This window comes from Canis aureus, chromosome 9, assembly GCF_053574225.1.
Source record: "Canis aureus isolate CA01 chromosome 9, VMU_Caureus_v.1.0, whole genome shotgun sequence".
Classification (NCBI taxonomy): Eukaryota; Metazoa; Chordata; class Mammalia; order Carnivora; family Canidae; genus Canis; species Canis aureus.
In genome coordinates, this window is record NC_135619.1 from 53,893,429 (window position 1) to 53,920,151 (window position 26,723).

General features: G+C 43.9%; 1 protein-coding gene across 17 annotated transcripts in view; it reads left to right on the forward strand.

The window, feature by feature from the left end:
* ADCK1 (aarF domain containing kinase 1) overlaps positions 1–26,723 on the forward strand; it is a 147,284-nt gene that overhangs the window by 46,083 nt on the left and 74,478 nt on the right. For all 17 annotated transcript variants that reach the window (XR_013386580.1, XR_013386581.1, XM_077910186.1 and 14 more), the window contains one exon: positions 1,745–1,828. Coding sequence is in view for 15 of the 17 variants with exons in the window: in XM_077910186.1 (XP_077766312.1) it covers positions 1,745–1,828 (84 nt within the window). In the remaining 2 variants the exon portion in view is untranslated. The remainder of the gene's footprint in view (positions 1–1,744; positions 1,829–26,723) is intronic.

A 26,723-nucleotide genomic window follows, 5' to 3' on the forward strand; every position in this document is an offset into this window, starting at 1 on the left:
CAGACATGCGTATATAACTGCCCAATCAGTGGGTAGATTTCCACATGCTTCAATGCTTTCTTTCCTCCTTTGTCTGCTGCAGGATGAGCTCATCTTTTCTTCCCCTTGGTGTGGATAGACTCTGATGCACAGTCTGTTTGGGTTGTTGTTGTCTGATTGTTTCCTTAATACTCAGTGTTGTGAAGTCTTCTCCCGAGCGAGTTACAGAATCTAGATGGACAAATAAATAGGCATGGGATATAAAATGATTCCTAAGAGCCTACTGAGTGCCTTTTTGGGGCCCAACATTGTCTTATATGCTTTGAGAAGTAGAAATGAACTGTCCCACCTAGACCCGGCTTTAAAGGAGCTTATGATTGAGGAGTGCTCACATGAATGGGTCAAAAAACAATCAAAAGCCATGGATTGGGTCAAGATGTGTGACTCAGGTGACCACTTATGGCACCTCAGACACAGAACTGAAACCTGTAGGCTGGGAGTCAGGATGAGTGTCCTAGGGCAAGCAGGCTTCAATGGAACCTTAGGGATTTGAATACAGTTGGCTTTTGAACTATGTGGGGGTTAGGGTGCCAACACCCATGCAGTCAGAGATCCATGTATAACTTTTGACTCCTCCAAACCTTAATGTCTAATAGCCTACTGTTGACAGGAGTCTTACAGATAACATGAACAGTTTATTAACACATTGTTTGTGTATCATATGTGTCATATACTGTATTCTTATAGTAAGGTAAGCTAAAGAAAAGAAAATGTTAAGAAAATCATAAGGAAGAGAAAATACATTTATAGTAGAATACTGTAATTTACTACCACCACCACCACCAACAACAACAAAAACAACCCATGTGTAAGTGGATCTGCACAGTTCAAACCCATGTTGTTCAAGGGCCAACTATAGCTGGAAATGAGGAAGGAGGGCATTTACCAGTTCTTTATAAACCAGTCACCAGGGCTCTGGTCTTGATTGGCCTTGTACCTTGTTCAGTGACCAGCTCTTGCTTGTGGTTGGTGTTCAACACACTTATGTCAAATGGAATAAAGCTTTGGGGGTGTAGACAAGGGAATAGACTTCTTTTGGTATCAGCTGTGTCAGCCCCTTAACTTGGAGGGGCCTCAGTTGCTCAGTTCTAAAAGGAAGAGTTTGGCCTGTCTCCTCCATGTCTGAGATATCTGGAAGCCTAAAATTTTCTGATTCACCAAGTATATGGGGACTTCTCCTAGACTTTTGGCCAAGGGACCCAGAATCAAAACTTAGGCTATCAGAGCAACATAAATATAAAATAATGTTTATTTGTGATAATAAGTTTATCCAACAGCATGCATTCAACTAGTCCTTACTGAGCATTTACCTATGTGCCTGGCATAGGAAAAAGGTACTGGGGGTACAGTGATGAGTGGGAGAGATAAGCCTCTGTGTTTATAGAGCTGAAATTCTAGCAAAGAGAAGATAGTCCACATATAAGGAAACAAATGAACAAGGTAATTTAGGGTATGATCATTTTGTTACGATAAATAATTGAGAGTTCCTGGTGTGTTAGGGCTCTCTGCAGAGGTGGCATTCGTGCAGAGTGCTGGTTGACAGGAAGAAGCCAGCCAGGCTAAGATCTGGGGACAGAGCATCTTAGGGGAGGGGTTGTCTACTTCTCTAGACATATTGCCTGTGTCGGGGGCCTGTGGCTGTAGGGGTGCCAAGGAGCAGTCTTTGCTGTCCAGGCACTAAGCCTTTCTTTTCCTTGGTCCACAGACAGCTGTCATCAGTTATGACTATCTCACCTCCCTGAGGAGTGTCCCCTATGGCTCAGAGGAGTACTTGCAGCTTCGATCCAAGGTAAGGAATCCAGGGGACCCATCTGAGCCAGGCTAGGACTGGGTAAGTCTTGAAGTAGCTGTAAAGCCTGAGAAATTCCTGCATGCAGCTGGAGGTGGGAAGGGGGCAGTGTGGGAGATTGAGGCTGGGGGCTTGGGAGCCAGGAAGGGAGGACTTGCTCCTCATTGGAGATGTTTTTGTGCTGATGGGCCAGGCTGCCAGGCTGCCATCAAGGTGGGTCCCATGGCACTCAGGTTATTAATCTACAAGACACTGTCAGGGAGGCTGGTGCGTGTTTCTGGGGAGCACAAGGTATCTGGGATGACTCAGGAGGGAGGAGTCCTGTTCCTGAGATAACTCAGTTGGCTTCTGAAGTGCTTTGTCAGGTAAAACCCGACTGAAAAAGGTTAATTGCTTTCCAGTCCTCTCAAGACTACACTGGGGCTTCTTGCTAAGCCGCTGAGTGGAGCTGTTGACCCCACACCTTCTTTCCTCACTTGGGATAGGTCCATTGATTTTGATGCTATCACTAGATGAGTGAGGCAACAAGCAAGAAGGCATTTTTTTTTTGGATGTAAGTTGAGTTTGGGGTCAAGTGTAGATACTTTTGTTTCCTCCAGAGAGAGGTTTGTGATAGATCTATATGTCTTTGCTCAGCCTGGAATGCCCTTGGCCCCTTAGAAAATTTCTAGTCATCCTTCTGGCCTCAGCTCAAATACCTCTCCTCCGTGACACTTTCCTTCTCAGTCATTCTTGGTGAATGGGGTAATTAACTTTAAAATTTTTATTTAAACTTTTCATTATAGAAATTTCAACCATTAATGAGAATAGAATAGTATAATGAATACTTATACAATTGTCATCCAGCTTCAGACATTATTAACATTTTGTCAGTCTTGTATCATCTACTTGCTCCTTCATTCATTCATTCATTCATTCATTCATTTTTAATTCATTTATTTATTTTTGCTGAAATATTTAAAAGCAAATCTCAGGCATCGTATTATTTAATTTGTAAATACTTAACTCTGTATCTCTAGTAGATAAGTACCTTTAAAAAAGCTTAAGTACCATAATCATAATTAAGAAAATTAAAAAAAAAGATTTTATTTATTTATGAGAGAGACACAGAGAGGCAGAGACATAGGCAGAGGGAGAAGCAGGCTCCCTGTGGGGAACCCGATGGAAAACTCCATCCTAGGATGGTGGGATCACGACCTGAGCCAAAGGCAGACGCTCAGCCATTGAGCCACCAGGTGCCCCATAACTAACAAATATAACAATATTTCCTTAATAACTTCTAATAGCTAGTTTATACTCAAATATCCCTGTTCCCAAAAGTGTCTTTTTATTTATTTTTTATTATTTTATTTTATTTTTTAAATTTTTATTTATTTATTTATGATAGTCACACAGAGAGAGAGAGAGGCAGAGACATAGGCAGAGGGAGAAGCAGGCTCCATGCACCGGGAGCCCGACGTGGGATTCGATCCCGGGTCTCCAGGATCACGCCCTGGGCCAAAGGCAGGCGCTAAACCGCTGCGCCACCCAGGGATCCCAAAAATGTCTTTTTAAAGTTGGTACATTACAATCTGGATCCAAATGAAGTGCATATATTGCATTAGGAAACATCAACCAAAATCTTCTCAAATCTATAATATTTCCCTTCCCTCCTCTTTTTGAGCTATTTGCTTGTTGAAAAAAGCAGATCATTTACCCTATAGAATTTTCTGTATTCAGGATTTGGCTGATTGCATCCTCAAAGCATCATTTAATGAGAAATAGATTCACATAGCATGCAATTCAAAGTATATAACATTTGAACATACAAAATTATTCTTCTCTCCCTTCCTCAGTTTTCCTGCCTGGAAGTGATCATCATGTCATATGGGTCCTTCCAGAGATATCTTCCTATTTGAATTTAATCATTCTGTCTTCTTTATTTCTACCACAAATGATAATTGGTTACATGCCTTCCTCTCATTTTAGACTATAGATTCCTTTAGATCAGGGATTGGGTCATCTTTTTTATATTTTCTACCTCTGATGATGATACCTAGGACTAAGTTGACTTAATGGTTATTACAGGCTACACCCTACTAGCTCCTTCCTTGGGAGAGAACTAGAAAGGGTGCATGGTTTGTATGCAGAAGACCTGAATGTGTGCTCTGTCTTTAAGGTGGTCATTTAGCCTTTGGAACTACCATTTTCCTTGTCTGTAGACCACAGTTGGCTATAGCACATATTGAGGCTTTAGATAATATCTGAGACAGTGTGTTGTGAAGTGTAAATGTGAAGCAGATATCAAAAATCAGTCGGATGTCTACTAGGTGTGCTCCATGAGGACAGACACTTGGTCTTCATGTTCGCAGCACCTATAGCAGTGCCCAGGACACAGTAGGTCTTGAATAAAGGTTTGTTGAGCAAATGAATGGATGAAATGTTAATTTGTGTCAGAAGATCTCAAAGCCCCAGGCTCTGAGACTGATGCCCATGCCCATCCCCTGCTTTTCCCTATCCCTCTTTCTCCATTGAACCAGTGTTCTGAGCCTCAGAGCCCACCAGAGAGACATTCTGCACAGAGGTCCAGGCCGGGGCTCAGGGGCAAGCTCTCTGCAGAGCAGACAGGGGATGGGTGATGTGGAGACAGTGGCCCTCATGTGTAAGTCATCTGAAAGGCAATGGTGCCACAGTTCCTGGGAAAGTTGACAGCTTTAGGGGATGCAGGAAGGGAAGTGCAGCCTGGTATGTGGCAGGAGGGTAGCACGTGGTAGCTGGCACAGATAACAAGAGTGTAGGCTGGTCCCTGGGAGTTGTGCCTGGGAAGGGGAGCTGGCTGGAGTAAATACTGCAGGAGTGTGTTCTTCCATTGGAACACTTATCTGTTCTTGTCTTCGTGACTGATAACGGAATGAGTGAAGGGTAAAACATCATTATCTCACCTGTCAAGTCAGCATCTCCAGGTCCCAGAGAATGCTAGAGCCAAGAGACAGTGACTTAGGGAAGCACTTTCAAGGTTGGTGCTCGGCTGGCTGGTCTGAGTGACTCAGCTCCACATCAGGAAGGGGTGGGAATCAAAGTTTTCTAGAGGTGCAGTGGCATTTTGCTGGGCAGCTGAGGGGGTGTGGGGAGACCCCAGTGCTTTGAAGAACCAGACTCCTAGTGTCCAGGATGCTTGTAACCAGAGGCAACAGGTGTGAACCAACTTGTCCAGAAGGCAGAAAGAACTCATGGCTGATACAAGTGTTCAGACTGGGCTGGAGGAGGCAAGGCTGAGTTGATTCTGACCGAGGGGGTGTGGTATACTAGATGTATGTTCATTTTTCAGCTCAAGAACAGTTCATATTTTGAGGAGTACCATCTAAAACTTCCTTTGGGGAGCCACCCATATCTCATGTATTTGCCATGAGGTTTAAATGAGGCTCACCCCACCTTCAGCTCCAAGAGTGGGCACATGACTTAGGCCATCTGTAGAGTCCATTCCTGTGGCCCTAGAGATTGATTCAGAGATGGGCATCTGAGCCAGTGTTGGTCAGTGAGTGTCAGGTCTAGGACATTTGGGGGTGTCCCTCATAGAACACTGCCCTTTCTGCTGTGTTAGCTGCAAGTATAGGATGTTGACTTAGAGCTGCTGGCAGCCATCTTGCCATCATGAGGCGACAGCCTGTCTGTGAATGGAGTCAGTATTGTAGAGAGACGTGTCATTGGAGTCCCTAGATCTTGCTGAGCCTGAAACTAGATTACCACTGGATTTTCCAGTTAGATGTGCCAGGAGATTATCTTTTTGCTTCAGATGGTTTGAGATCAGTTTTCTGTTACATGCAATCAAATGATTCCTAATACACTGGGGACTCCTGGAGAAGCATCCTTGATCTTGAAGCATATGTAGGGTTTTGATAGATCTTAGAAGGTTTGGTAATTCAAGGAAAGAATGAAATTCAGAAATTCCAAGGCCTAAACAGGGTGAGGACGGGTTTGCATGGTGCTGGGTAGTATTGTGGGCATTTTGGCCTTTCAGGCTCCTGGTCGGCCACCACGCACCTGTATTGCCCTATCTGTAAAGTGGTGGCAGTGGCCTTTGCACCAGCTGAATCTGGAGGAACAGAGATGAGAAGCTTTATTAAATTAAACACTGTGGATTCTTGAATATGGCCAGAGGGGAGATTGAGAGGCACAAAGTTTGCCTCAGTGGTTCCTTATCATTTTAATGAACAAGTTAATGTTTTTCTATTTTTCTTATTTTTACATCTGTTAATTAGAATTCTTCTCTAAGGAAGAGCTATGCCTTCTCCTTTAGTTACTTATTTAATTATTTTTATCATATGAACTCATGGATATTTTTAATATTCTATGGATTATAGCCTGAAACCATCATTATTTTTATTGTTCAAATTCTTCTAATTTTGGCCATTGGGAGCTCCTTCAGGTTGATTTTTTGTGTGTGTGTGTGATTTTTGCACGTCTCCATTCATTTTTGAGCACTATCAACTTTTTTTTTTAAAGGTTTATTTATTCATTTTAGAGTGGGAGAAGGGAGAAACAGAGAGAGAGAGAGAGAGAATGCAAGTACATTAGATGAGGGGCAGAAGGAGAGGGAGAGAGAATCCTAAGCAGACCCTCTGCTGAGCACAGAGCCCCACGGGGCTCCATCTCACCACCCTGAGCTGAAACCAAGAGTCGGACACTCAACTAACTGAGCCACCCTGGCGCCCCCACTATCTTACCTTTCTAATCTGCAGACTCATCTTGTATTTTCCTTACTCCAGCCCTGGAATCAATCACTTCTCCAAGGAGTCCTGGTTCCTTTTATTGGAGAATGGTATTTAGAAACCAAGATGTTGGTGCTAGATATGCATATTGCTCCTGGAGTGCCATTGTTTTTAGGCCCTTCCAGGAGATGGAGCTAGGAAATATATGTATGTATATTTATTCATGCTTACACACACCTATCTGTTAAAAAAACTGTGAGTTTATACTGGTATTTCCAATTCCAGTCTAACATCACAGAGTTTATTTTAGCTCTCTCCCATTCCTTATGTGTAACTTATTTCTCTGAAAGTGACAGCCTGTTATTATCTACAACATATTCACTTACTTGTTCAACTAGTATACCCTAAAATAGTTAAAACCCTTGGGGCATATAGGAGCAGAGAGAATGGCCCAATCTGGGTGAGACTGAATGAGTTAATGGGATGTTTGAGCTGGGTCTGGAAAGGTAGATAGGATTGAAACATGTAACACTGGGGACAGGTGATTTTGCTTGAGGTTGATGGGTAGAATTTTGGGGATTGTCTATAAGAAACAGAGATTAGTTCAGTGTTACTGGGGACTAAGGTATACTAAGCAAAGAGGCATACTGGCAAAGAGAATTAAAGCTAGGTCACAGAGGGATGAGAGGCGAAGGGGTGTACCAGGGGTAGTAGGGAGCCATGGCAAGTTCTTGGGTAAAGTTTTGTTAAGCCTTCAGTGAATGAGAATGCTTAAAGTCATCAGTCACTGAATATTTTTCGATGTGATATAATATCGTACTCATCATCTGATAGAGTAGAAGCATGAGAGAGGGAGGGAGGGAGAGGGATCACAGGTGCCTTTTCCTTTCTTAATCAGAGTCCTAATATAGGAGGGGGCCTCAACTGCTGCTTTGGGAAGCTTTTGAATTGAATCCCATTTCTTGTTTCTGAGTAGGTCACTGGGCTCCTATGGTGTCAGATGCTTCAGGTCACTGGTATGTGTATGCATCATATTAGTTACTCTAGTATTTACTATTGGGGCTTGAGGAGGTAATGATTAATAATCTTTTCCTCCTTGTCTGAGAAGCAGAACAAAGGAGATGCAGGTCTCTGCTAGAAAGAGCTGAGAATGTCAGCTTTATTACTGATAAATGCTGGGCTGGAGCATGTTTTGGGTCTGTGAGCAAGTTGACTTGTACTTCAGTCCTGAATTTGATAGACTTACCTCCACAGGCACAGATATGGCAGTACTAGTCTCTAAGAGGGGGGCCTGCCTCTTAGGACAGGGAGGAGTGGAGCACCAGTGTGTCTGTGGGTGTGTGCAAATCCCAAAAAGGGAGGCAAGAGGAAGGGGTGGGCTGAGCATGAATTGTTTCTTTTCCCAAACTCACCAATCTAATTGGTGAGTCCTCCTCCCACAGGAAGTGAGAGGGAAGAGAGAGGCCAGGAGTATTATACTTCTAGTGGGGCTCCCATTAAACAGAGATAGGAGGTTCACCAATAGTACTTATTCACCTGCAGACAGCAAATAGCTATAATTTTGCTATAAAAACCTTTCATATCCATTAAATTCTGCTAATGTTTACACCTGACCATGTTTAGGGACATGGGCTGCTTCAGGTTTGAGTATGGGACAACAGTTGCAACATTACTGAAAGCCACATTTAGAGAGAAGGGTCATCTGTTGTCAACCTTTAGAACCATGGTATCTGTGGTAGAGTGTTTTTTGGGGAAAAAAGATACTGGTTAGAAGGGGCTTAGGTACAGTGATGACTCTTTTTATAGTTATGCCATTGACCTTGAGAAAGACATCTCTGGCACCAACTCCTCAGGCCTCTAATGTACAGATGGGACTGGAGATCCAGAGGAGTGATGGGATTTTTTTTTAAGTAGGTTCCATGCCCAGCATGGAACACAGGACTTGAACTTACAACTCTGAGATCAAAACCTGAGCTGAGATTGAATCAAATGCTTAACTGAGCCACCAGGTGCCCCAAGCCCCCTGAAGTTTTGTGGCAGATCTTGGGCTTGGACTGGGTCATCCAGATCTTGCCTGATCTCATGTTCTTTGCTCTTCATACCTGATTGTCTCTGTTTATCCACTTGCCACCTGGGGGAAAGCACCAAGTTGGATAGAAAGTGTAACCAAAGATTCCTGTGTAGCTCTTCTTGCCAACTAGCTGCTGCTGCTGGGTTCTTCTCCCCTGGGTCCATCCATCCTGGTATGAGCCCTGGGAATCTCTACAGAATCTCCTCCTGGGAATCCCTTTCTGTATTTAATCAACCAACCAAAGAGTTAATCCAACAAATATTTGGAATTCTCATTTCTCAGTGGAGGAAGTATAGACCCTCCAAAGGAACCAGTGAATGCTAGCTCTTTGCTTTGGGAAAGTGTTTCAGCTCTTAAGCTACTGACCAACTGCCAGTTTTGAGAATAACTGTGCTGTCAACTTAGTGAAGGTATGATAATTCAAGAAGTGCTTTAAAGACCTTGTTGCCCATCCAGAGGAACTGTAGCAGTGTCTGGCTCTTCAGGAATATTCTCTGAAACCTGGGGACTGTCGTGGCCACATCTGTCCATCTGTTATTTTAATAAAGTTTACTGAGCCTGCTCTGTACCAGGTCTTGCGTATGGCTCAGTCTCAGAGGGTATGAAGGGAAATAAGACTTGACCTCTGCCCTCCAGCTGCTCACAGTCCAGTAGGGGAAGCAGGCGTAAAATCACCAGTTGCGGAAGGATCGATTTGTCTTCATTCCAGCTCTGGGTCCTGACAGCAACTAACTCCCAGCCAAGAAGTGGTGGGGGTGGGGGTGGCCGGGGTGGGGGCAGGAACCTTGCATGTTAGGGGCTCCTGAGCCAGCATGGCGAGTGAGGGTGGGGTGCATACCAGGGAAGGCCTCCTCTGGTAGTCATATCTAACTGTGCCCTGTTCCTTTATGCGCGCACCATCTGTCAACCTGGTGTGGAAGTGTTTTGGTGAATTTTCATGTACTCTGTCCCTCAGGCCCCCTTTTGCTCCTTTCCTTTCTCATCCTGGAACATGTGTCAGAGTATTCTACACAGAGGAGGAGGAGAGAAATGGAATCCTTGCTGTCTTGGTGACTGGCTTTCTCAGAGTTTGTGATAATTTTTGCAGGAGCATGAGCTGCATTTAATTTGCTCTGCTTGGGTCATGTAAGGACCTGGCCTGTGGAACAGAGAGGCAGAGTCTGCAACGGTACCCAGTGCCTCTTTGTAGCTTTCTGTGTCCATAAACCTTCCCAGTACTGCATTGCAAACCCGCAGGACTTTGTGCCGTGGCCTCGGTTTGGGGAGAGTTCCAGAGGACTAGGAACTGGGGCCTTGGCATGGTCTGGGGAGAGACTGGGGAAGGTCTGCCTCCATCAGTGGGGACCCTGGAGGAAAAAGGCATCATTCGGGCTTCTCCCGGAGACAGTGTTCAGTGTGGGGTGACTTCTCTGTAGTTCCCAGGGAGGCCATGCGAACGTCATGTGGTCACCTTGATTGTTCTAGACTTATCAGTGACCTATGGACCTACATACCCCTTGTATTTAAAAAAATATGTGAAATTAAAAAAAAAAACAACTTGTGAAATATCTAAGACCTAAGGCAAGGTATAAAAAATAATTTGGTGATCACTCTTCTACTCACTGCATGATCTCAGAAATTATGCCATATCCATACAAATGTAGCCTCCTAGTACTTCCTTGATTCCAGGCTTTCTCCTACAAAACCAGAAGCAACTGCTATCTTGAATTCATGGGTTGTTATTCCCATGTATTTCTTTGTAACCAGCTATTCATGTATTTGTATGATATTTTTCATCCTATTGGCTTGTCCCTTTACTTGATTTTGTTCTAAGCAAGATTGCAGGCTTAATAGACTAGCGATCTCTTTTTGGGGGGTCTGCATATGCAAATAAGAAGTGTCCTAGGTACCACCAGAAATTGCCTGTGTGCCATCTTTTTACATACCATTACTAGTACTGGTTCACCCTGGGAGAAAAGGCTGTACCATCTGTAGCAAATGCGAGGCCAAACTCTGGCTTGTGCCCACCATTGCTGTGATCTCTCCCCTGCTGGGGTTGGCCACTTTCTTTCCAGCTCTTCTCTCCTCTTAGCTCACCCTCTGTATCTCCTGGGGCTGCTTCGCACTTGAAGTTGCCTGATGGGATGGTATTTGCCGCTGCTCAGAAGCAATGATCTCTTGCCAGAGGCCACAGCTGAAATGAAAAAAAAAAAAAAAAAAAAAAAAAAAAGGCCTTGTGTTTTGGCAATGGGAGGCTATTGCCATGTGCGAGGCATCTCCCCATACTGATCAGTATAATTAATGCCATTAGCCAATCCTGAATTTGCATGTATCTGTAGCTTACTTGCCTGCCCAGGCTGCTTGGACACACAAGGTTGGCTTCTTGCTGCCCCAGAGCTGCTCACCAACTGCTCCTGCTACCTGGTTCTTGTGGGGTGGGTGGAGGAGGCCAGAGTGCATTGCTCCCCAGAGATGATGCCATGTTGAGTGTTAGCCTACACCTAATGGGGCAGGAGCTGGAGAGAAGCCAGCTGGAGACACTGTCCTTCCCCATCTCAGACTCCATCCTGGACTAACCATGACTGGGCTTCTCATTGCTTTATTGCTTTTCCCCCTGAAAACCCTTCATGGTTTCCTTTCCTGCCCTGGATTGGGTGCTTCCACCATGACCCATGTGATGGGGGATGGCATAAACTAGGACTTCCTTAGTGCTAGGGTAATTCACTACTGTAGTGGGTTACTGAGGATGGTAGGGAATTCTGTATCTGGAAGGGCAGCTTTCTAGGAACAGATTCTGGCTGTGTGCCATGGAGGTGGGAATGTGACAATGCACTATCAAATGATCAGAGATACCTGAGGAGCCTTATAAAGTGCAGATCCTCGGGCTCTATAAAGATTTGTTTTTGGTGGTTCTGGAGTGAGGCCTAGAAAACCATATTTTTAATGAGTTTCGCAGGTGAGGTTTTGAGGTTAAGAACAAGTGTTTACGTTGAGCATCATGGGATAGGCGCTGTGCTAAGGGTTCTCTCTCTGGTATCTCCTTTAACTTCCCAACAATCTGAGGTATCTACCCCCATTTTACAGATGAAGAAATGGAAGCACAGATGAAGTGACTTGTCCAAAGGTCCATGGCTAAAAAGTAGGTATATTAGTTTCCTTAATCCCTATAACACATCACCACATATTGGATGGCCCATGACAACAGAAATGTATTCTCTCACAGTTCTGGAGGCCAGAAGTCCAAAATCAAGGTGCCAGTGGGGCCATGCTCCTTCTGGTAGCTTCAGACATACCTTGTGGCTGTGTTGCTCCAGTCTCTGCCTCTGTTTTCTTTTGCTTATAAGGACACTTGTCAGGGAGTTTAGAGCCTACCTGGGCAACCCAGAGTGATCTCATCTCAAGATCCTTACCTCAGTTACATTTACAGAGATCCTTTTTTTCCAAATAAGGTCATAGTCACAAGTCCAGGGAGTTAGGATAAGGGCATATCTTTTTGGGTACCACCATTCAGCCCACTACAGGGTCTTTGATTTAATTGCAGATCAAGTGGCCCCTGAGCCTGTGCCTATAACCATGTGCATCCTGGTTCTCTCATCTGGACTAGATGAGCTTCTAGGGTTCCTCTAGGCCAGCAGCCGAGGTGTGAATTTCCTAGCTGCACAAGGGAGTTTGAGCCATATGTCAAGCCTTGATAAACCAGAGTTTTCCTCAACCGTCTCTCCCAGCCCTCAGCCCTCTACCATGTCTCCTGAAACCCATTGAGCTATTTATCCTCCCCAACTCCAAAATTCTCACACTTGATGTGCTCAGGAGGTGAGGCTCAACTCCTACTGGCTTGGATGGGATGGGCTTCTCCTGCCTCTGTGTTGGCGTCTCTCAAATGGGACTTGCTGGAATAGCAGGGGTAGATGGAAGGCCATGATATAACTAATAAAGTTGGTGAAAGGCAGTCTGCAGCTATGAGGTTGATGGAGATGCTTGTTAACTGCACTAATAATCTAATAGCCTGTTCTTGATTTCCCGCTTCTCACCGTCTTGGCCCCAAGCAGCTATTTTCTACCAAATTAAAATCCACTCAGCTCCTTTCCTGTCCCTGAATAAAACTACCCTCAAAGCTCTTGCCTGTTACAGCAAGACTTTTTAATAGACTTTTCCTTGTAGAACCGTGAGACATATGTCCAATTAGCAGAATAACTTCACTTAAATATACAAATAAACTGTTGACTGATAATGGTGGGACATATGTGAGGCTAATTTAAGGCAGCGTGGTTCAGGAACTGGAGCACTGCCCCCCTCCCTTACCCCCAGATCCTCATGCCTCCCCCTCCCCCCACTCTGTATATAGGATGAAGAAGGATGTCTCCATGCACTGCCTGGTCACAGTGCAGAGTACCTACGCCACTCACGATTCATACAGTCAATTGTGTAGCAAAGTTTTTATTTATATTTTTTAGACAGAGCATGCACGTGTGCGTGGGGGAGGAGCAAATAGAGAATCTGAAACAGGGTTCATGCCCAGTGTGGAGCCTGCCTGGGGCTTGATCTCATGACCCCTGAGATCATGACCTGAGCCAGAATCAAGAGTCGGACACTCCAGTGTGCCTGGGTGGCTCAGCTGGTTAAGCCTTTGACTCTTGGTTTTGGCTCAGGTCATGAGCTCAGCATCTTAGGATGGAGCCGCGTTGGGCTCTGCAGTCAATGGAGAGTGGGCTTGAGATTCTCTCCCTCTTCTCCCTCTGCCCTTCCTCCTACTCTCTCTTCCTTTCTCTCTCAAAAAAAAAAAAAAAAAAAAGAATCGGATGCTCAACCAACTAAGTCACCCATGTGCCCCAATTGTGTAGATTTTTAAAAAAATATTTTATTTATTTATTCATGAGAGAGAGAAAGAGAGAGAGAGAGGCACAGAGACACAGGCAAGGGAGAAGCAGGCTCCCTGCAGGGATCCCGAAGTGGGACTCCATCCTGGGACTCCAGGATCATGCCCTTGACCGAAGGCAGGTGCTAAACCGCTGAGCCACCCAGGGATCCCCCTGTGTAGCAGATTCTAATTGAGTACTGTGCCAGGTGGTAGGTACACGGCAGTCTATTCTTGAGGGGATGAGATAATTACCTATCAGTGGAACTCACGAGAACATCCTTTCCAGGAAGGCAGGTGTCTGTCCAGCTTGCTGCATCCTTAGCACTTAGAACAGGTTTGGCACAGCACAGGGTTTGGCACAAAGTGGGCTCTTTTTAGTGAATCCGTGAAGTAGGTAAACAGGATAATGTCAGCTCTTGCTGAGTGCCCTAAGAAAGAGAAACTATGGTCATAGGATAAAAAGCTACTGAAGCAGGGCTGGGGAAGGGCTTTCTGATGGGGGCTTTTCCAGCTGAAGCTGAGAAGTGAGACAGAACAGCAGGTGAAGACCTGGGAAAATGCTGTTAGCAGAAGAGGCAGGGCTATGTAATTTCAGGGCTCACTGGGGGGTTCTGGTGGGGGGGTGGTGTGAGGAAGTCAGTCTCCCCTTCTTGTGGCCCTATAGCCCTGACCCACAGTGGATGGGCAGCTCCCAAGAGATTACAGCCTCGTTGCTGGGATGTGCTCAGGGTCTGGATCCGGGGGTGGGGGAGGGGTCCCTGCCGAGTCTCCTGTGGAACTTGCTGAGATGATGCTAGTTTAGAATGGGGAGAGCCAGTGCCTGACGTGTGTGACTCTACCCTGCCTAGGCTTGCACTCAGGCCTGCAGTGGGGATGAAGGGCAGTGGCAAAATGCAGATCTCTCCCACCAATGTGATCTGATTGCCACCCTGGGTGGAGAGCAGCCTGGCTGTTGGGTGCAGGTGGGGAGACTAGGTGGAGCCAGGGCACTGGGGGTGGCGAGTGGGCAGCTGAGAAGTCCCTGGAGAGGTGGGGCTGTTCGTGAGCTAAATACCCTGGTGCATGATCCTTTGCCCCACTTAGCTTCATTTGCAAAACACAAATTCAAAGATAAAATTAATTTTAAGACAGTAGCTACTTGGAAAATAAGGGAAGGGAGAAGAAATGTGTGGGAAATATCAGAAAGGGAGACAGAACGTAAAGACTGCTAACTCTGGGAAACGAACTAGGGGTGGTAGAAGGGGAGGAGGGCGGGGGGTGGGAGTGAATGGGTGACGGGCACTGGGTGTTATTCTGTATGTTAGTAAATTGAACACCAATAAAAAAAAAAAAAAAAAAAAAAAAGACAGTAGCTACTGCTTCCTATTGCTGCTGTAACAAACTACCACAAACAGTGGTTTAAGATACAAATGTTTTGAGACGCCTGGGTGGCTCAGTGGTTGAACATCTGCCTTCGGTTCAGGGCATGATCCCAGAGTCCCGGGGTCGGGTCCTGCATCGGGCTTCTTGCATGGAGCCTGCTTCTCTCTCTGCCTGTGTCTCTGCTTCTCTTTCTCTCTGTCTGTCATAAATAAATAAATACAGTCTCTAAAAGAAAAAGGTGCAGATTTATTCTCTTACATTTGTGGAGGTCAGAAGTCTGAAATGCTTCTCACTGGACTCAATGAATGTGTCGGCAGGGCTGTGTTTCCTTTGGGGGCTCTAGTGGGATGTTCCTTGTCTTTTCCACCTGCATTCCTTGGCTCAAGGCACCCATTCTCCATCTTCAGAGCTGGCAACATCTGGCCACGTCCTTCTCACGCTGCCAGCTCTCTGGTTCTTTTCTTCCACTGAAAAGAACCATTGTAATCACACTGTAATCACAAGTGTGATAACTTGTAATCACAAGTTATTAGGGCCCACCTAATAACTTGAGATCATCTTTCACAAGATCTCAAGATCAGCAACCTTAATTTCTTGTTTTATTTTTAAGATTTTATTTATTTATACAGACACACACACACACACACACACACACACACACACACACACAGGCAGAGGGAGAAGCAGGCTCCATGCAGGGAGCCTGATGTGGGACTTGATCCTGGGTCTCCAGGACCACGCCCTGGACTGAAGGTGGCGCTAAACCGCTGAGCCACCTGGGCTGCCCAGCAACCTTAATTTCATCTGCAACCTTAGTTCTCCTTTGCTATGCAGGGTAACATAGTCCCATGTTTCAGGGATTAGGTCGTGGACATCTTTGTTGGGGTGCAGGCATTATTCTTTCACGTTAGATGGCAAGTTTGAGGCCCTACCAAGGCAGGCCCCGTGTGCCCTGAGAAGAGGAAATTGCAAGCCTAAAGAGCCCTGAGATGGGAATGAGTTTGTCTTGTTCAAGACTCTGAGAGGAGGGATCCCTGGGTGGCACAGCAGTTTGGCGCCTGCCTTTGGCTCAGGGTGCGATCCGGGAGACCCTGGATCGAATCCCACGTCGGGCTCCCAGTGCATGGAGCCTGCTTCTCCCTCTGCCTGTGTCTCTGCCTCTCCCTCTCTCTGTGTGACTATCATAAATAAATAAAAATTAAAAAAAAAAAAAAGACCCTGAGAGGAGGGCAGTGGGATAGAGTAGAGTGAATGACAGGATATGTGGTACCAAATGCAGCAGGAGAGGCTGGCTTAGGCTGAGAATACAGGGCTCCTAGGCCACAGTGTGCCTTAAAAAAAAAAAAATCTCTATATGAAAATTCAAATGCAATTAAAGAGTAGAGATAAAATATGATGAACCCTGGCACCTAGATCTAAAATATGTTGCTATAGGGGTGTCAGTGGCTCAGTCCATTAAGTGTCTGACTCTTGATCTCAGCTCAGGTCTCAGTCTTAGGGTTGTGAGTTTAAGCCCTGAGTTGGGGCCCATGCTGGGCCTCTACTCTGGGTGTGGAGCCTACTTAAAAAAAAATCTTAAAAAAACATGTTGCTATCATTTTTTTCATTTCTTTTTTCTGCCAGAGTTTTAAATTGCAGAAATCATGCCATGTCACCTGTAATTTCAATGCATGTCTCTAACAGCTGACATTTTCTAAGTATTCCCATTATTATCACAGTGGATGAAATTAGCAAGAATTGTTTCTTTTTGATTTATTATTATTATTAATTTTAGAAAGGAAGGGGTGAGGGAGGGGCAGAGGGCAAGGGAGAGAGAATCTTAAGCAGGCTCCATACTCAGCGTGGAGCCTGACACGGGGCTCGATCTCACAACCCCAAGATCACAACCTGAGCTGAAACAAAGAGTTGGACATTTAACTGATTGAGCCAGCCAGGTGCTCCTAAGAATTCTTTAATTTCAACTAATTCCTATATGTGTTATGCTGTCCCCCCCCCCCCCCAATGTCCCTTCCAGTAACCTTCATGCTGTACCTGAACTTTGTGGCTGTCCCTCTTTCTGAGGTTAGAGTGAGGCCTCCTTCCCTGTATCTTTGAGGATTTTGTTTTCTCTTCCTTTCTGCTGGCCCCCAAGATCTCCAGGCAGTGAGGAAATGGCCTGAACATGGGATGGTGGGGAAGGGAGGGGAAGCAGGCTGGCTGGATATGTTATTCTGCTTGTGGCCTAACATTTGTTTTTCTTGTCTGTAATTGCCATTCCAGAAATGCCCTCGCTCTTCTAGCCACAGAGCAACTGTTGAGAACAAATTAATTATGCATCTTCTCAGTGTGTGTGATTAAGGGGCAGATGGAGGGAAGGGTTCTCTTCAGTTTTTCTGGCAACTAGGTTCCCAAATGGATGCTTTCCAGACCAAAGAGTGCATGTCCTGGGCTCCTGTGGGCATCTGGATTTGTCTGTGTGGTGGCAGGCTTGTTCACTGGCAGGCAGACTCACAAGTTGCCAGTAATAATATTATTAATCCCTTAAATTTGCAGCGTATTCCCTGTTTTCTGAGGCTTGTGCACTCATATCAGCTCATTTGTTGGGATTTCAGGGATGCTGGAACAACTTTCTTTGCTTAATACCTCCCTAAATCATTGCTGATGCTTGTAATTCCACCATTAGAGATTAATTCCTTTGGCCTGAAACTGTTCCATATTAAAATGCAAGTATCCTTGGCAGCTGTGATGCATGTTTTATTCATTAGGCCTTCTCAGCCCCTACCAGCTGCCCTCCCCAAATGCCCCCTCCTACAAATTTCTTTTTAGGATGGCCTTCTCTGAAACAGAACCCATGTTTGGAACCTATCCCATTCCATAGAATTCTACTTTTCATTTCTGAGTCTGGAAAAACAGGTAAAGAAATTCCTGCCAAAGTGACAATGACAGATAATTTCCTGTATTATCACCTCTAGGGATTGCACTTTAACTGGAACTTTCTAGAAACATAGTTTCCTAATGTGAAGGAACCTATACCCCTTCATCCTATTATGTCATCCTGTCATGGCCTTGGATCTTCCCTTTTTCAGGCTCCCTTAGAAAAGCAGAGGAAAGGGGCCTGGCAGGACACACTGAGATCTGGTTATCTGTGTAACACAGATCAGACATTGGCGTGGAGTATTATTCACCTGGAGACTGGAAAAAGAAGTAGAACTGGCCATGTGTAACATCATGTCCATTTTGCAGAAGGAAGATCGAGGTTTAAGGACAGTGATCTAGTTGCAGTGGGGCTAGAGTTAAAGTTTTGACTTTAGAACCCCATTAACACGGTTGTAAATTTCATGAGTCAGAATATGCCTTAGAAACAGCCTAGCTCTGGGAAAGCAGGTGCGTTCCATCCTCTGACTCTACTTGGTAGGTAGTGGTTGTCTGACACACGGTAGAGCATACCCGTGTCTTCACCTGGGCTCAGCGAGTGGGTTGTGGTTGATCAGTGTTTTTTTATTTTTAAAGATTTTATTCACGAGAGAGAGAGAGAGAGAGGCAGAGACACAGGCAGAAGGAGAAGCAGGCTCCATGCAGGGAGCTCGATGTGGGACTCGATCCCAGGTCCCCAGGATCATGCCTTGGGCTGAAGGTGGCACTAAACTGCTGAGCCACCCGGGCTGCCCTGATCAGTGTTGTCCAATGTATGCCCTGGGTGTGGTAATAGAGGGGAGACATGTGTGCCACCTTGCTTGATCTCTCATTTCCCACATAAGCCAGCTGAGGAATGGAAAGCCAGAAGAATTTGTTCAGGACTTGTACTGTACGGCCAATAAGTTAGGGGCAGAATTGGTGCAGAATTCAGGTTTCTGGGCAGCTCAGGTGGCTCAGCGGTTTAGCGCCACCTTCAGCCCAGGGTGTGATCCTGGAGACCCAGGATGGAGTCCCACGTCGGGCTCCCTGCACAGAGCCTGCTTCTCCCTCTGCCTGTGTCTCTGCCTCTCTCTCTCTCTGTCTCTTGTGAATAAATAAATAAAATCTTCAAAAAAAAAAAAAAAGAATCCAGGTTTCTTGAGTTCTGTTTTGGAACTTTTTCTTTGGAAGGAGCCAGGTATTCTAAAAAGCTGGCTTCTTAGTATTGATATTCATGTGGTTAAAGAGCATGTAGTCTTGAAGTCACACTGCCTGGGTTTGAGTCCCAGCTCTGCTGCTACTTAGCTATGTGACCTTGGCTGGGTGTTTTCATCATTTTGAACTACTGCCATCATCTGTAAAATAGGTGATAATGATTGTGCCTATGTTTTAGGGTAGTTATGGAATGAAATAAGGTAGTACATATATAAAGTGTTTAGATTAGAGCCTAACACATAGTAAATAGTTCATCAACATTGGTAATTTAATTTAAATGTTAAATTTTGTTTCATTGTCCTTTTATTATTATTATTTTTTAAAGATTTCATTTATTTTAGAGAAGGAGAATACAGGTATGAGGTGGGGGGGGCGGTGGTGGGAGGGGCAGAGGGAGAGAGAGAATCTCAAGCAGATTCCATTCTGAGCATGAAGCCTGATATGGAGCTCAATCTCACAACCCCAGGATCATGATTTGAGCTGGAACTAAGAGACGCTTAACCAACTGAGCCACCCAGGTGTCCCTCATTGTCCTTTTAGATTATTGCTGGATATGAACACAAAACCTTCTCACAGTCACCCCCCTCTGCAGAATCACTCAGAGTTATTACCCCTCAGATACCTACTTCTCATCCTCCCCTGTTGAATGTTCTGGGGTCTTCTGGGTATTCCTGGAATTTATAATTTGCTGATGAAACTCCCATAGTACTAATAATCAAGTGTGAGATGGTGTTGGGTCTGTAAATGCCTGTGGTTCTGGGTGTCCTACTTCACAGAAGTTTGTTTTGGTTTTGGACATGTAACAGAGCCCTGGAGGCCTGGTGTGGTTCTCCAAGGGCGAGCTGCCAGGTGGGGCCTTGGTGACCATTTTGCCTGGTCGCTCCTCTGATCTGAACATTGTTAAAGCATTTCCTCCAGACAGTCTCTGCTTCCCCATGCTAGTGTGTTCCTAGTCTGCAGACTGAGTGTCTGTGTACAGTTGGTGCCAGCCCTGTCCCCTCACACCCACATCTCCTGTGGGCTTAGACAGCAGGGCCCAGTCAGAGTTCAGACCCAAAAGCTGTGCTGTGGTCACTTCTATGCCCTAGTCCAGCCATGCAGGCTGTCCGTCCATGGTTGTTCCCTTTGGGTGGCCTTGATGGGGAAGCCTGGAGAGCTAGAAGAGTCCCAGATGGTCCTGGGAGTCTGGCCAGAGGTGACTCCTTCCTGCAGGACGAATCGTCTGCCCCGGTATTATTTGACCTCACCTCCTGGTAGAGTGACATTTCCTGATGGAAGCAGTGTCTATTGGCCCCCTTAGAGAGTATAGGGCATGGGAGTGGCTGGGTGGGGAGGGCTCTCTGGGGTGTGGTGTGGTGATAGGTCTGTGGCTTCTGTTGAGTGAGTCATCACTGAGTTCAGTCCTGACTGCAGGGGAAAAGCCTCTGCTTCAGATCCTCAAGGAAGCCTTCTTGGGGTCTATTTGTCTGCTCCCTGCTGAGGAAGGGTTGAGGGCTATGGAGGCTATCCCCCTTGGAAGACGGTCCTACCATTGTCCCTCACATTTGAAAGCTCTGTTGCTCTGGGCCTCTCACCTTGGGCTGTAGCCTGATTTGGTAGCAGCCTGGCCTTATGTGCAATTATCTCCCTGCTTTTTGTCATGTGGGCCCAGAGCAGAGCCTGCAATCAAGGGCCACAGAGCTGCACCGGGCCCAGTTCTGTCATAGGGAGGCACAGATGAAAGAAGAGCTGAGAGCCCCACTGGGGATGGAACTCCAGGCTCTGCTGATAGGTCTGGGATGGGGGAGGCAGCTGCTTCTGTAAGGTGGGAAGGGGGAGAGAAGAGAACGGGCCAGACTGGGACTCAGTAGAGAAGAGGGGAGGGGAAAGGAGGGGAGGGGAGGAGGCCTGGGTCCAGGCTGAAGAGGATTTTGACAGATGAAAGGAGCAAGGGGTGGTGAGATTGGAGTGGCTGCTGCAAAGACTGGGGGGCAGAGGATGGCATAGACATTACCAGTCATTAGGTTGGGGGATAGCTATTGATGTGGGGAGGGCAAAAGATCAAGTCAGCGGGTGCCTGGGCTGCTTCATGCTGGGTCTTTGAGGCCCAGGTAGGAGTTTGAATTTCATACTGAAAGCTCTGGTGGCTTTTGGATGGTTATCACTGCAGGTTGTCCTCCTTTCCCATTGTGGCCAGTGTCCTGCCCCTTTCTGGACCCGCCTCCTGGGGCTGTACAGACTTGTGGCCTTATCCAGTTGCTGCACTGAGATCTTATACCTCCTGGGCCTCACTCACTTCCTTCTCCTAGTGGCTCCCTGACCTCTATATGACTGGTGCTTCTCAGGCCCCGGGTGGTCATGAATTTGTTTCTAATCTCAGTGTCCTAGCTGGCTTACGAGAGCAGCTCCTGGGAGCCCAGATGTGACCAGGCACCATGGTGGCTGTGTGGCCTGGCTGGGGGAAATAGCTGAGGCTCAGCGAGTGGGAGGTGGTTGTGAGCATGCAGAGAGGGCAACACTCAGGGCTCATTGCAGGCACTGGCTTCCTGGGTTGTTTTCCAACCCATGGGTAGTGTTTAACAGTGTGTGTGCTGGGCCGCAGACTTTAGTAGAAAGAGATGGGTTTTGGAATCCAAGACGGTGACTCAAACCCTGGATCTACCTACTTTGTATTGGCTCAGTAACCCTGGTAAGCCCCCTAACAGTTTTGAGCCTCAGTTTCCACATCTGTGGAATGGGAAGAATGATAGTGCGCCCCCACCCCCCCACCCCCGCCCAAAGGACTCTTACCCTTGATCAGATGAGGTAGTGTGTGTTGAAGTTTCATGGACTGTGCATTGACTACTGAGGATCGTTAGTACAGAGGGTATGATGAACAAGATTTTGTTTCTTGGCAACTCCTATGCTGGTACAGTGAATCAACAACTCAAACAGTAATTATTGAGAAGAGGATGTAAAAATTATAAATCAAGGACCTATTTGTGCTTGTTTTATGCTGACAGGTCATTTGGCAACTTACGTTTGATCCTCATTTTAATATGAAATTATTAGATGTTAGTAAAACATAAGATGATAGGAAACTTATACATACTTGGATGTTCACAACATTTATCATCTATTAATGAGCACTGATAAATTGAATGAAGATGAGGTTTTTTTTTATTTCAAAGACTCAAGACTTTGTATATATATGAAGTGTGACTAAAAATTATAATTGATTTAAAAAATAAAACAATGTTCTGGAACTAGGTAGTAGTGATAGTTGTACAGTTTAGCAGATATAGTAAAAACCACTGAATTGTATATTTTAAAGTGGTGAATTCTTTGGTGTGTGAATTATTTCTGAATTGAAAAATAGAAAAGCATTTATAGAGCAATAATTATGTTACTAAAAAATTTAGAGATTTGAGGAAAAATTACCTCTAATTTCACCAAATCAAACTCACTGTGACTTTGATATACCTTCTTTTCTTTTTTAAAAAAGATTTATTTATTTATTTTGAAAGAAAGAGATATCTTGGGCAAGTGAGGGGAGAGGCAAAGAAGGGAGAGAATCTTTTTTTTTTTTTAAGATTTTATTTATTCATGAGAGACACACAGAGAAAAGCAGAGACATAGGCAGAGGGAGAAGCAGGCTCCATGCAGGAAGCTGGATGTAGGACTTGATCCCAGGACGCTGGGATCACGACCTAAAGCTAAGGCAGACGCTCAACCACTGAGCCACCCAGGTGCCCTAGGAGAGAATCTTTCAAGCAGACTCCCTGCTGAGTGAAGAGCCTGCCTCAGGGCTCAATTCTACAACCCAGGAGATGACCTGAGGTAAAACCAAGAGTCAGTCAACTGACTGAGCCACCCAGGTGTACCCTTGATATACCTTAACACTGTTTTGTTAAAACCATAGTGTTCTATGAATATAATTTACTGTTCTTTTCTCTTAATGTGTTATCCTTAGCATTTTCCATATTGTCATATAGTCCATTTAAAATAGCTTACTACTTTGTTTGTGTGCCTGTTACATGATTTACTTAGCTGTTCCCCTTTTCCCACTTTTAGGATGCATCTGCATATGTTTTTCTATTATAATTAACACTGTGCTGAACACCTTTGTGCATAGACTATTTTCCATGTCTTAGATTATTTTCTTAGGAGAAATTTCTATTCTATTTCTTTTTCTTTTTTTAAAAAAAGATTTTATTTATTTATTTGAGAGAGAGAGCAAGATAGTGACTGAGATACCAAGAGAGAGCAGGAACAGGGAGGAGAGAGTGAAGCAGGCTCCCTGCTGAGCAGGGAGCCCAATGCAGGGCCTGGGATCATGACCTGAGCTGAAGGCAGATGCTTAACCGACTGAGCCACCCAGGTGCCCCTATTTTTATTTGTATATATGATATATATTGAATCAGAATATTGCTGAAAGTTTTAAAAAGGACTAATAAATGGAGAAGGTGTATTATATTCATGGGTAGAAAGACTCAATAATGCTAAGATGTCCATTCTCTCCAAATGAATATATAGATTCATGGCAATTCCTACCAAAATCCCAGCAGGCCTTTTGTAGAAATTGACAAGCTGATTCTAAAGTCCACATGGGATTATGGAAGGTTTTGGAGTCAGTGCTAGAAAGTAACACTGAAAAAGAAGAACAAAGAGGACAAATACTATTTGATTTCAAGACTTATTATATACTCAGAGTAGTCAAGACAATGTAGAATTGATGTAAAAACAGACTAATCTATGGAACAGGTAAGAAAGTCCAGAAATGGACCCACACATATATGAACAATTAATTTTTCACGATGGGTCAAAGGCAATTCTGTGTAGAAAGGTCTGTCCAACAAACAATGCCTGAATTATTAGATATTCATATGCAGAATTAAACTTTGTATCATGGATGCATGCATACATCAAGAAGTATAGGTTGTACCTGTATCATTTATCATGGGTCAAAATACCTCAATGAGGCTGTTAAAACAATGATAGTATTAGATTGTGATATGTTGAAAAAAGTAGAAATCCATGAGTCCAAATGGACAAAAATAAACAGATGAATAAATCGAGAGTTTGATAAGGAACTGGTTAATTTATAAAATTTGGGAGTTCTTCCTTGCACAATACTTAATTATAAAAAGAAAACAAGTAACTTTAAGTAAGAAAGCCTGGTGGATAACATCTTAATGAAATGATCAAAATTCACATTGCCTGGAGGGAGACAAATCAAAATTATGCACCACCTGATAAGATGTAATAAGAATAGAGCTTTTTCTTAAATTGTTGGATTTGATTAGCTAAAATTAAAAAAGAAATTTTTATATCTATGGTCAGAGTGAATACTGGTCTGTGACCGCCCCCCCCCCCACTTGTATTTAATGTCTGGTTTTGATATTGGAGTAACCTTGGTCTCATAGAATCAGTTGGGAAGTATTCTGTCTTCAGTTTTCTGAAGAGCTTGAGTGGAATTGGTATTATTTCCTGCCTAAATGTTTGGTAGAATTCAGCTGTGACACAATTGAATTAGATAGAATTGGATAGAAATCTTCTTGTCTGACGTAAACATTGCCATTCCAGCTTTATTTTAATTAGTGTTGGCATGATGTACTTTTTCCCATCCACATACATTAAACCTATTTATATTTTTATATTTAAAGAGCATTTCTTATAGGCAATATTTACTGGGATTTTTTTTAAAGATTTAATTTATTTATTCATGAGAATACACATAGGAGAGAGAGGAGGGAGGCAGAGACACAGGCAGAGGGAGAAGCAGGCTCCATGCAGGGAGCCTGACATGGGATTCGATCCTGGGTCTCCAGGATCAGGCCCTGGGCTGTAGGCGGCGCTAAACCGCTGAGCCACCAGGACTGCCCTGGGACTTTTTTTTTTTTTTTTTTAAGAGAGTAAGAGAGGGATTGGAACAGGGAGGGACAGAAGAGGAAGGGAGAGAGAATCTTAAGCAGGCTCTACATCTAGAGTGGAGCCCACTACAGGGCTTGATCTCACAACTCTGAAATCATGACCTGAGCCAAAATCCAGAGTAGGATACTTAACTGGCAGAGCCACTCAGGCACCCCAGGAATCTTTCTTTTTTATCCAAATTGACAATCTTTGGCTTTTAATTGGGGTAGTTAGACCATTTATATTTAATGGAAATTAAAATAAATTAGTAGAAAGAGAGTATTGTTATGGTTAGATTTATGTCTTTCATCTTGTTATTTGTTTTGTTTGTCCTATTCGCCCTATATTTCTTGTTTCCTCTCATACTTTCTTTCGGATTAGATATTTTTAATGATTCTATTTCCTTTGATGCTTTTTTGTTATTTCAGTGATTGTGTTAGTTTACAGCATACATTTTTAACTTTTATATTCTGCATTCAAGTGACATACCACTTCACAGAGTGTAAGAATCTTATAATGGTGTACTTTCATTTCTTTCTTCCCAGCCTTTGTGCTACTGATGTTAATACATTTTGCTTTTACATATGTTATAAACTCTACATTACTTTATAATTTTTGTTTAAGCAGTTTATCTTTTAAAGAGATACAGAAAATAAGAAAAAAATCCTTATGTATTCACCTACGAAATTTCTATTTCTAGTCTTTTTTCCCTCACATACATTCATAATTCTCTCCCATATCATTTTCCTATTACTTGAAGGATATCCTTTAACATTTTCTTTTGTTGTTGTAGAGGGAGATGAATTCTGTGAGCTTTTATATGCCTGAAAGAGCTTCCATTTTACTTTTTTGTTTTTGAAAGATGTTTTTTTCTGGGTATAGAATTCTGGGTTTTCTTTCAGTGCTTTCAGAGAGTTGCTCTGCTCACTTCTGCTTGTACTGTTGCCAGTGAGAAATCTGCTGTCATTCTTTTCTTTGTTCCTCTGTCTATGAGGTAATTTTTTCCTCTGGATACTTTATTTTTAAAAGATTTTATTTATTCATGAGAGACATATACAGAGAAAGGCAGAGACATAGGCAGAGAGAGAAGCAGGCTCCATGCAAGGAGCCTGATGTGGGACTCGATCCCAGGACTCCAGGATCATGCCCTGAGCTGAAGGCAGATGCTTAACTGCTGAGCCACTGAGGGCATCCCTTTCTCTGGATACTTTATAAAGATTTTTCTCTTTATCACTAATTTTGAATAATTTCATTAAATAGTTTCCTTCATGTTTCTTATGCATGAGGCTTTTTGAATATTCTTGGATCTGTTGGTTTATAGGTCGGTCTTTCTTTCCTTCTTTCTTTTTTTTTTTTTTTTTAGAAAATCAAATTGGAAAATTTTTCAATCATTATTTCTTTACATATTTTTTCTTTACCCTCTCCTATCTCCTCTCTTTTGGTGACTCCAGCTAAATGTTTACTAGGCTGCTTGAATTTGTCCCACAGATCACTGATTTCTTTCCATTTTTTAAAAAAATTCTTTTTTCTTTGTGTGTTTCATTTGGAATCGTTTCTATTGCTAGGTCTTCAAGTTCACTGATCATTTCTTCTACATTGCCTAATCTGCCATTGTTCCCATCCAGTGTATTTTTTACACCACACATTGCAGTTTCATCTCTAGAATTTTCATTTGGATTTCACTCTCTTTTTGAAAAAAATATTGTTCTTGTCTCTGCTTAAATTTTAAACATATGAAATGCAGTTATAATAATGATTTTAATGTTCCTCTCTACTAATTCTTTTTTTTTTTTTTCTCTCTACTAATTCTAATGTAAGTTTCAGTTCTGGTTTTTAAACAAATTATATATTATTATTATTGTTTCTGAGTTATTTTGATTGATAGTTTTCCTCTCATTTTGTGTTATATTATTCTGCTTCTTTTCATACCTGGTAATTTCTTATTAGGTGCCAGACATTGAACATCATTTTGGGTTC